The sequence below is a fragment of the Eutrigla gurnardus genome, assembly GCF_963514095.1.
Source record: "Eutrigla gurnardus genome assembly, chromosome: 6".
In the NCBI taxonomy this organism is placed as follows: Eukaryota; Metazoa; Chordata; class Actinopteri; order Perciformes; family Triglidae; genus Eutrigla; species Eutrigla gurnardus.
The window spans coordinates 4,896,808-4,909,029 of NC_139920.1; the positions used below are offsets into that span (position 1 = coordinate 4,896,808).

At 42.4% G+C, this 12,222-nt stretch overlaps 1 protein-coding gene across 1 annotated transcript in view; it reads left to right on the forward strand.

Moving 5' to 3' along the window:
- The first annotated feature begins 9,677 nt into the window (after positions 1 to 9,677).
- The window catches only part of LOC311014762 (cadherin-2-like), an 81,940-nt gene continuing 79,395 nt past the window's right edge, over positions 9,678 to 12,222 (forward strand). The window contains exon 1 of the mRNA XM_084011554.1: positions 9,678 to 9,789. Coding sequence (XP_083867680.1) covers positions 9,748 to 9,789 — 42 coding nt within the window. The 5' untranslated portion in view covers positions 9,678 to 9,747. The remainder of the gene's footprint in view (positions 9,790 to 12,222) is intronic.

The window sequence follows — 12,222 nt, forward strand, 5'->3', positions numbered from 1 at the left end:
CCATGAAGTGCAAATCATCATTCAAATGTGTAGGTGCAGGATCGTCCTTATAGTATAGAGCAGTGGTTCCCAAACTGTGTGCCGCGGCACACCGGTGTGCCGTGAGGCAAGTCCAAGTGTACCGTGGGACTTTGTGACAACCATAGCCTACTGCAATATAGTATACAACTAGACAAAAATAATTATTTTAATTTACTATATACTACTTTGAATGCACTCATTCCATAATACAGAGGCAAACTCTTTATCTAAAAACTATTTAAAAAATCCTCAAAGAGGATCCCACATTTCGCTGTTCGCGCAGTTGCGCAGGTGGGAATTTAATTTAGACTGTGACACATCAAAGGCAGTAGGTCAACACAACATTAAAACATAAACAAGAGGGAAAATGGAGCGCTTTCTCGTGCAGAGCAAACCACCAACCACCAGTGCAGAGACTGCCGAGTCCGACAACCCACCGAAAGAAAAGAGGAAAAAAACTGTCAGCCGACAGTATCATGAAAGTTACCTGTCTTATGAAGCCGGACAGGTGAATCGACCGACATAAGTGGGGCTGCCCAGCTCCTGGCAAACGTCAGGTATGTTGACGGTGACTCTATTAAAGAGACTTTTTTCTTCTGTAAAGAAATGGCAAGCCATACAACGGGAGAAGAAATATTCAAGGTAACTGATAACTACTTAAAAGAAAACAATTTGCTGGAGTATGTGCGTCAGTCTGTGCACGGATGGCGCGGCATGCATGACGGGGAGAGTGAGAGGCTTTAAAGGAGAGAGAGGAGAGCGCAGAGCTCCGTGCGGACCGCACGCTGAAACTGAAATTTAGTGAGCTCACACTCGATCAGTTTTGGTTGGTTTGTGCATCAGAATATCCAACCATCTCCCACCACGCTATCGACCAACTTCTTCATTTCCCCACCACCTACCTGTGTGAGTTGGCGTTCTCCACTCTTGTTTACATGAAGAACAAGACCAGGTCACGGCTCTCTGTTGAGCAGGACTTGCGAGTGGCCCTCTCCTCCGTGCCACCAAGGATTAAAAAAATATGTGCGCCCCGACAGGCACATGTGTCCCACTGATTTGTTAGTAGGCAGAATATTTACAAAAAAAGCCTGATTCTAAATGTTACAGTTATAATTTGTGGGTCAGATTCAGGACCATGCAGCTTTCTCATGGACAGTTCTCTGCTGAATTTCTGTTTCCTTTGCCTCACCTGTCTGGTTGAAATGGGTGTGTTTGATTAAGCCCAATTTTATAAAGTTTAAATATTTTTGTGAAGTATTTTGTTAATAAATATTTCATGAGTAGAATAGTTGTCTTTGTCACATCTTATTTGGCATTAGTAAATAATTATAAACTTAACAGATAAACAGATGATATTAGTGATAACACGTGTTATAAGGCTATTTTGCACAATAGGTGTGCCTTGAAATTTTTAATTGTCCTTTGGTGTGCCTTGGGCACAAAAAGTTTGGGAACCACTGGTATAGAGTATAGAGCTTGAGCTTTCGGGGTAGTTTCATTGACATTTTATGGAGACACATAAGTCCACATGGACAATGATATCACTCTTTTGAGAATACTTAAATCATCTGAGGTGGACAGAAAGTCTGGGTTTATTAAGTGTTACTGAATGGTGTGCAACGTAGCATTCTCTGTTGCATAGATTCCACCGGCTTATAATGTGTACAATTTATCTTTTTATTGACTAAAGAGGCAGATTGGAAAAACTTGTGGCTGGTTCAGGGTCTGATTTAAGACTTTGCCAATTATTTATAAAACTGATTTTAAGACGTGAGTGGGGAGAATAAAAGTTGATGTAAGTCAAAGAAAATCTTTTTTTTTACACTTTTCTCAACAATTCCGAGTAGGTTTTTCTCAGTTCAGTTACATAAGCCTCATGAATCCATTCAATAGAGTACCCTCACTGGACATATCTGTCTTTCAGGTCTTCAGCTTTATCCATAAACTCTTCAATGGTATTCCATACTCGTCTTAGATTAAAATGGCGTTTGGGAGACCTGTCTTGAGGAGGGTAAGATGAAAACTACTTACGAATGTCCTTACGGTACGGATCATGTATTATATATTTTTTTATGACCCACATGTCCAGAAATTGAACCATTTCCTTACTAATCCATAGTAAATGTTAGATTGCCATTTAAAATGTTAATAGGGTGAAAACGTGTGCAGTTCCTCATCAGGGTATAGAATGTTGCAGCCAACCTGCAAGGTTAACATTCAGTTTAACCATAACACAGCATCAAGCATAGCAACATTTTGAATAACAAGAACACATTTTCTCCGATAATCAGGACATTGTAATCATATACGTAAGAGCACTATACCAAAAGTATAAATCCAATTTTAAATAATTAACCCTTCCAACTTCAACCAACCCTGTTCCTCAGCATTCTCTGGAAAGTAGACAAGTACTAGCCAATCAGAGGCAGAATAGGATGGGTCTTTGTGGAATGCGGGTGGGGGAAAACTTCAGTATCAACTAGTAAGAAAAACAGATTGAGGAAATGTCTATTGAAGACTAGTGAAATGGTGGAATGTACTTTGTGAAAACTTGGGGCTGTTGGAATATTGATCCTAACAACCAAACTTTTAATAGGCAGACACGTTGAGGTTCCAATGTTTAAGGCTCTTCTGGGGCCCATACAGCCCTTCTGTTGTCAACACGTGTACACACGTTTCTGATGCTGCCTGCTTCATGGCAGTTGGCTAGTTGGTCTGAAGAGCTGCAACTAGTGGCTGCATGTTCCAGCTTACAAGCAATCAACTTATAAACTCCCTCAACTGCAAATGACGATTCAGCTTCTGGGGGGGTCATGTAGATTTGGGTTGATACAAACATTTCATGTTCCGATTATCCTGCTGAAATAATTGGATTCACAACATGATCATGATAATCATCAAAATATGCTTGAAACTCTTAAATGGCTCTCAAACAGCCTGGAATCATTTTGTTAAGAAACAAATATTTTGATTGCATCACAGACACAGTTTTTTTGGAGGATTTGTATATTTAATTAAAAAAATGTATCCTGTATTTTAAATAAGGCTCTATTTTTCACTTGTTTACCATAGTAGCAAGCAAGACTGCTTTTTCATGTCATTTGTGACGATATTTACGGATATCCAGATAATGAAAATTCACCATGATCAAATTATTGTGTGAGTGTTTTGATTGTGCTCCACGATAAAGCCCTAAGTGGTCCCATCCCTAATGTCAAGCTAGTAGTTGATCATTGAGCCTGCAGCAGAGATGAGGAGCTCAACTCTGGTGAGCTTGTAGTCTTCAACCACAACCAATGCTGACTCAAGTGACATCACTAAGGGACATTTGTCAGACTTCACACAGTGCCCTCTGGAGACATTAAAGGCTTTATGCTACTTTTAAAACAAACCATTCAGTAGAGTGGGCATGCAGGCAACGATTGCTGTGTTCCTGGAGGAGCCGGCTTGTAATGACTTTTAAACTGTGTGATGACTCATCCCTCTCAGTGACATCTTTAAATGGAACATGGTTCTCAGTCAACATAACATGGCTAAAGGACGTACACATTTGGAAGGCAAATATGCAAACAACAAGTTCAGGCTGGATTTTGTTTAATTGCTAAACTTTTATTTTTTCCTATCTTCCGGTGACTTTTCTTCATTCATTGATTTCACTCCCTTTTCATCATTCCCCTGTGAGCCGTTGCATTACAGCTGTTAACATATGTTTTCTGTTTTCCCCTTTAGGCACAGAGGCCGGCCTTAGGCAATAACCGGCCGCAGCACTCACTGAGAATATCACAGTATTTTGAAGCATATGTCCACACCTGATGACAAATAGTTGCACATCAGAATGATTCTCTTTCCCCTCAAGCTCCTTGTTAACCAAACATAAGCTTTCTATCACACCCGGTTTCACTGAAGATTAATCCCCAAGGCAAATCATGTGTTTCTTTGTTTTAATTTGTCTAAATCGGTCAGTTGGTAATTTGCATGGTTGTTACAGGTCTACTCAACCAATAGCATAATCTCCTTCTGATATAATTTCATATAGACATCCTAATTAAACGTGCCCTTCGGAGGTTTGGGGGTTCTGTTTAATGGAGGTGTGGATAAAGAAATGTGATAAAAGACTCACATTCACTTTCTCTTTGTCTTCTTCTCCTCCACAAAATTGTGTAAATTCGCAGACACGCAAATGATGCGTTTTTATCACTGAGCTGAATTTTCTATGGTTTACAGGTTTTCTAGTACAAAAATCGTAAGACCTAGACTGACCTATTGCTGTCTGTTTTTATCCTTTCCTCCCCCTCCAAAAAAGACCCCATAGGTTTGTACAAGCAGCTTATTATGACCATATTCATGTTTATTGTTAGCCGGTGACCTCCAGTGGCTGTAATAATTATGGCAGCAGCAAAGGAGGAAGTCGTAGTTTAACCCACTTATACCCGATGCTGTACAGCGCAACATTGCCCCTCCCGCAGGTTGCTGCGTAGCGCAGCACTATGACAAAACTACGACAAAATGACGACGAATCAACAATGCTGCGCTATGCAGCAGCCGGCAGGAGACTCAGTGCTGCGCTACGCAGCAGCCGGCGGGAGGGGCAATGTTGCGCTGCACAGCATCCGGTATAAATCCGTGGAGGGATCTGTGGTTCAAGCAAACACAGGACTTTGATGCAGGAGACCGCTGTTCGAAACATTATGTTGTTTAGACTGTTTTTCAGTCTACTTGCTAGGTTTTGTCCAGCCTGTTAAAGCCAACTCATGCTACTTTTGAACATGTTTCCAGCTAACCCTTCCAGAGTCTCATGTATTTTTACACTGTAAGTTATTATTTAGGCATTATTATTATTATTTAGGCATTATTATTATTATTATTATTATTATTATTATTATTATTATTATTATTATTATTAATAATAATAATAATAATAATAATAATAATAATAATAATAAAGACCCAACTGTACAGAGTATGAGCACTGATCACGTGTGCTATAAGAATAAGGTAGGGACAGTGTGGCTGAGCTAGTAAAGTAGGCAGTAAAACCGTGAAAGTAGCAGTGAATGTACAGGGCATCAGTCAAAACAGCTTCTTAGGACCAAAGCCAAGTTCCTGATTCTTGCTTCCCAACTGCTGAGTAAAATGAAGGGGTTACGCCTGGACCACATGGCCTGTCTTCTGAATGTCAACTGCATTTCTTCTAGAGATTTGCGGTCAACACTCAACACTTCTTTTTTCAAAATAAAGCCTTTTAAACAGTTTTCTTCTATTCTGTGCAGGCGACGACCGTAGCTACCACGCTACCAATGCGGTTAGCTATTAAGATGACTTTAACATTTAGCTGTAAAGTTGACCTTGAACTATGAAACTAACTTTTCCAGATCCAGTAAGGTTGCTGCTCGGGGTGCCACTCTGTTGCTTGTGTTCATCAGATCAACCCGTCGCTCCTCCACAGTCCAAATATGGTCACTTCCTTCTCTGGTTGCAAAGATTCAAAGATGGCGATGGCCAAAATTCTGCACTAAGGATTCAAAACTATAATCCACAAACTAATGGGAGACATCACCATGACTACGTCCACTTTTATATACAGTGAGTGGTTGTTCCACATTCTATGGTTTCTACATTTAGGAAGCCAGGGAACCCGGAGAGAGCCCATGCTTACATGGGGAGAACATGCAAACTCCACACAGAAGGAACCCAAACCCAACCCGGGAATCGAACCCGGGAGCCTCTCGGTGTGAGGCGACAATACTACCCACTACACCACTGTACAGCCCCGAAGAGACATGTCAATATGTAAATACGTTTTAATTGTTCTTTTATGATTTGGCCATAATTCATATCCATATTTTTTTGGCAAATATGTTTCCATATTCCATACTTTTTTGTGAAATGGAGGACTTTTGTCAAATCTCACTGCTCACGGGTTACTGATTAAATATAGTGATACAGAACATTTGCACACATCCACTGTGTGAGACTCCCTTGTGCTAGTGCATGACAGCCCTGAGATGTAGAGCATTATTAAAAAGTAGCTGAGCACTTATTTATAGTTGAGCACTAGCTTCCTTCATAGTGATCGAGACAAATTAATTCTTTGAGAGTTGCACTCTTCTCACTGTGGTAATTACATTGACCAAGGTCAAGGAGCAGAATGGCTCATACTGCTTTCCATCATATTCAGTGGACTCCCAGTGATCAGTGTATGCTAGCAGCACAGTGCATGCATTAGCACAGACTTGATTGCACGGCAAAGACTTGATTCCGCCTCCTGCCAAGCAAACGTGAACTTTTGGGAGAAGCTCCCGCTAACAGGATGGAAGAGGTTCCTCTTTCAGCCACCACTGGATTTGATTTATATGGCGCTTTTTAAGACACTCAAAGCGCTCTGACAGGGTTCCAGGTTCCATTCACACACAGTCATACTGGTGGTGGTAAACTACCATAGTAGCCACAGCTGCCCTGGGGCAGACTGACGGAAGCGTGGCTGCCATTCTGCGCCTACATCCCCTCCGACCACCACCTGTAAAACACAGCAGTCATACACATTCACACGAGGCAAGCTGGGTGAAGTGTCTTGCCCAAGGACACAACAACCATGACAGGGGTGGGGGTCGAACCGCTGACCCTCCGAACAACCCGGCCAACCCGCTCTACCAACTGAGCCACAGCCGCCCCAGTTTCAAGGAGAATTGATGAAATAGGACAGGTGTTGGAGCAGGTTAATAAGCCATTATGGTATGCTATCCAGGTCGGTGAGTCTATTGATGTCAAAAACAAAGCAATCGTGCTGGTGTATGTGCAATTTCTATTTCAAGACAATGTGCATGAGGATATGTTGTGTGCACTGTCGCTGCTAACACAAATGGAAGGGAAGAACTGTTCATGTCTTGGAACAGTGTTGGGCAAGTTACTTCAAAAGCGTAATGCATTATTTATTACTTGTTACTGTCATTTCAAAGTAATTAGTTACATTACAATATTACTGTCTTTGAATTGTAAGGCATTACACTACTTTTACATTACTTTTGCATTACTTTTCGCCAAAATAAAAGGAAATATGTATTTTATGTTCTCAATAGATCTTCTTGTGTTCAATGCAGCTAATTACACAGCAGGATGTGATGTTTTTCGCTTCAAAATAAAAGAACGAAAAACGGGAAATGACTCGTATCCCGTTATTTGTAAAAACGGAAAACAAGAAACAGAAAACGACTCGTTAACTGATATTAGATATTGTGTTCATGAATGGGATTCGGGGATGAAATAACAGGGCCATTTTTCATTCCAGATTTGCCGTACGTCTTTTTTAATGACCTTGAAGGCGCTGTATGCTGCGAAATTACCTGAAAGCCTACCTGAGACATTTAGGGAGAGCTCTAAATAAACGCTCTGACAGCGTCTGACGCTCGCGTTTTGAAGTAAACCTACTGTTTTAAACACGCACCAAAAGCGTTATGACGCGGACATAAAAAAGCGGTTCAAAACCGACGGGGAGAATCGGAGCCTCCGCCTTCGCCGCCGCCCCTCAGCTGTTGATCCTCGGTGTGACTGCCGGGGTCGGCTGCCCTCTGACCGACCGGGAGCTGCTCCGTGAGTCGGTGTCCAGCTCATGGAGCCTGCTAACAGCGATTTATTAACATAGTGTAGAGTTACACGGACCGGCTTTCACACTTTTCCAAAAGTGGAGCATATGCCCATCTGGGATCGCGAATGTAGAGTCAATTGATTTCGGGTTTAAAATGCATTGTAACGCGCGTTACTGAGATTTGTACCGAGTAAAATATTACCAGTTTTTTTTTGTAATGCCTTACATTACCGCGTTACAGCAAAACGTAATGCATTACAGTAATGCATTATTTTGTAACGCGTTACTCCCAACACTGTCTTGGAATGACTACATGTTGGGGAAACTGGACGGGTCATTTTGGGTAGAACATGCACAGACGGAGCTGCAGATGTGACTGGACGGCTGTCTGGTTTCACTGCCCGAGTCAATCAGGTCGCCCGGGTGCCAGCCTACACACAGTGTCATGCTGATAAATGTCATCTGATCTAAACAGCATACTGAGAGAACTGTTCAGAGATTTCTTGCAGAAAAACCATCACCAGTGGAAAGCAAAACTAGACCCGAGAAGTGCAAAGGAATGGATCCGTGACCCTTTTGTGAATGTCCCCAGCAAATCATCAATGTTAGTGCGGGAAGAAGATCAAGTCCTCGATCTTGGACAGTGGATGGAATAGTATGTTTGACATAACATCTCTAACATCTCCAGGGCTCCCACTGATTCAGAGATATTGGTGAGCTGCAATGTTTTTGTTTCCAGTCGGGATTAACTGAGAATATTTTGAATGTCCGCGGTGCTAAAAAGGAACATCGAAGGTCTAGCAGCAGGCATGGATTCCCCAAACCTGAAGTCAAAACAGTAAGACTCTGCAGAGGGTTGTGAATGCTGCCGAGCACATCACCGAGCAGCTCCATAGACTCGCACATAGTCATGGCGATGTCACCCATTTGTTTGTGGACTGCACTTTTGAAGCATCAAGTTCAGCATTTTGACCGTCATCCCGAAACATTGAGATCATAAACTCATGTTTACAATGTTTACTGAGATAACAAATCGAGAGAGAAGTAGGACCATTCTTTCATAGACTTCCATAAAATCAGAGACGAGTCGCCCCCTGGCGGCCAGCAGAGAGAAGGGAAGTTTAAGGACCTTAAGCTTTGGCTTCACTTTTTAGAACAGGTGGTTGCTGACTGCAATAAATCCCACACAGTGTTTCTTGAACGAGAAACGTTCCCTTTATCGACAGGGGTCTCGTTCGCTCATCCCTTTTGAGTCCACCTTCCCCCCTCTGCAATTTTCTGGCATCAGTTACTGATATCATCCATTTTTAACCTTATTGTTTATTTTATTACTTCATGATCATGCCCCCCCCCCCCCCCCCCCCCACACACACACACTTTGTAAGGGTGACATTTTAAGTACATTAGGGGCCAAACACAATCAGAGATCAATGTCTGATTATAATCAATCGCAACATTGAAATTCATTAACCTGGTTTGTTGCCATCCTGACTAAATAAATCCAGGATGGTGAACCATTAACAGAAAGGAGATTTCTCTCCATGTCTGAAGGGCACAGATCGCAATAAAAACACACAATTGATCACAAAGTTGATAGTGGTGAATTTCTATTTCCAGAATCATAACTGTTAAGCTGATAGCTGATGGATGGATGGATGGATGGATGGGTGGATGGGTGGTATTCTCCTTTATTCATGCAGGCAGATCTTGATGAGATGATTCATGATCATCTTATTTAAGAATTAAGACTTATTTTGTGATTGAGTGTATCATATCTGTGACCCAATAAAAATGTTTGTTTCTCAACACAATGTAAAGTGATTCTAGTATGTGTCAGTGCCGTTTGAAGTATATTGTGATAATATCGTGACTGTGAATAATGATACAAAATATATTTTGACGAGTCTGCTCTGTAGCCGGGCTCAGTGCCCCTGGTGTCCGCTAGAGGGCGCCAACGAGGGCCCGGCGGTGGGAGAAGTCCCGGGCAGGCTGGAGCGCCACCGAGCCGGGCAGAGCAGTCAGACACAGTGAGAGCTGCTGGAGGGAAGAAGGCTCCCTCATGCCGCCGCGGTTTACCGGGAATTAACCACCTGACGTCCAGCGGACCTCGTCTGTTCCGGAAGGAGGAATTATAACACAACAAAATGCGTCTTTGGGGGATTTGGATGCTGATCGCGGCTCTGCAGGTAAATAGAATAGGAGGCGGACTCGGTGCTCGGGCTGCAGCCGGACGGGGAGAGTAGACAATGCAGCTCGTTTAGCTGCATGCTGATCTGCTTGACAGTAAAGTGAATGCGGGCCGACGTGTGCTGCTGCTGCACGCCGAGGACGGAGCGCTGTTGCCCGGTGGGCAGAGACGAGTTTCTGCTACGATGCGTATACAGAGAGAGAGAGATAGAGAGAGAGACAGAGAGAGAGGGCAGCAATAACCGTTAACAGCCGCTCTTCCTCTGGTGACGGCGGGTCTCATCTTTGACACGACACCGGACTCTAGTGGGTCTGTGGTCCAGACAAGGAGCCTCTGTCTCCTAAGCCGATCTCCATCCAGAAAGATGGCAGGTTCATGCGTCCCCGTACAACGTGTTGGGGGTGGCGGGTCGTGTCTGCTCCTCTATCTGGTCTAGTCGCTAGTGCCTTTCTTTCTTCACAGGCTGGATGGTGGTCTAGTCGAGCCTCCCCAGTCCATGTAGACGTCTGGCCCCGCTGCAGGAGACCTGCATGTAGACCTCTAGCTCCATTGGCTCTTTGGCCTGTGCGTCGTGGTGACATGCAACATTGTTGTCATGTCGTCTTGGTGTGGCCGTGAGGAATTGTGTAATTTGTGAATGGAGTTTGGCGTGCAGGTTGTGCAGGCTCAGAGAGAGCAGGACCAGAAACAATGACTACAATTCTGGACCAAACCAGCGTGTTTTCTGTTCTATAACTCACATGGAGCTGCTTTCCAGAGGAGGCATGGATCGATGTGTCACCATGATCCTGCCTAAATGATTGTTATCCCAATAGTCATCAACATATGCTTAAAACTCTTCAACTGGCACAAATATTTTAGTGCATCACAGTTGAGACATGTTTGGTGTGAAAAATAATCTTAAATAGCATCATAGATCATAAGGTTGTATGCATAAATCAATTATAAATACATAAAATTAATTTTGCAACCTGTATTTTCTTAAATCTGGCTCTCTTTTCCTCTCCTATCTCATGATGATATTTACGATTATTCTGATAATGGAAATTCACCACCGCCATGTGATTTAGTTTTAATGAGGATGTCTGTCAGGTTAGCAGCACACTCAAGCTGAAAAACGAGTGGCTTCATAAAATGCATCTAGCAAAACATAACAGATCTTTAAACGATTGTATGATTTGAAAAGTGGCCAATAACTTTGTTGAAAGAACGTTTCACCCCCAAAAAACAAACTACTTATTTGTCCTCTTAGCTGGAGGGCTATCCATATTGTGGTGCTCAAAAATACACGTCCTTCCTGGATTCTCTCGCTTACTGGAAAGACGCATTGCCGTTGAGATTTTCAGATGTATGTTTTGTGGCGTCTTAAGTCCTGTTATATCGGAGATGAGGCCAAAACAATGTAGACTGATGAAGCGCCCCATGTAAGAGGAAAAAGATGATCTTTAAAGATGCACTGAACACCAAGAAAAAAGACCTACTAAAGCAAATCAAGCAGGATTCATTGATGACAGAAAATGAGGTGATCCATGCTGTGGACAAATCAATAGAGGTTGGTGCTGTGCCAAAGGGTCAAAGGTCAGTTCCTAAATTAATCCCATCACCAATTCCTTACTGTACCGCCAAAACAGTCAGATCAGCAGTCTCAAGGGCTTATCTTAAATCCTCTAAAAGCCTTTAAAGCATATGTCTTTGTTGCTTTTTAGCTTTTTCGAAATACTTTATTTATCTGTTTTACAGTATATTTGTACCTTTACTGTCTGCTACATGTGCTTCAGGTGTGTAGGAATATTAGGTAAATTAAGTTGCATCCATCTCTGGGCTTCAGCGTTTACTGAGATAACCTTAAACCGTAAACATTTGTAGAGATAACGATCCCCGTTTCCAGTCTTTAGTCAAATTTGGAAGATATTGGAAGTTGATTATGATGTAATGTTTTTTATCATGAGTTCCCGTCTGTAGACCTTTACCCCCCACAAGGTGGATGATGAGAAGTTTTGCTCCAGGCAAAGCTTCCCTGGTAACTTTAAAGGCAGAGCAAATGTTATACTACTATATTCTATACTTGATGATGTAAGTATAATAATCACACAGGTGATGTCTGGGAAAGGAGATGGACCAGATGTCCAGCTAGGTTTAATTAACTGCCTTCAATCTGTTCACACCAAACACAAAGTGAATCTTCACCTCGTGGTCCTGTCATGACATCATCCAGAGGTGCTCGGTGGATTTCACCAAACTGGATTCACTTGATCTAGCAAGATCCACGTGGACTGGTTTACCACAGCTTGATTAACCCAGAATAAACTATTAAGCTGTGATTTAATATCAATAACCAGATGAAAATGAGGCTGAAATAACTCCATAATGATGGTAATCAGTAAAAAGTGTGAAGTCATGCTTTGTTCGGTCTGTCTGCTAGAGGACAAGC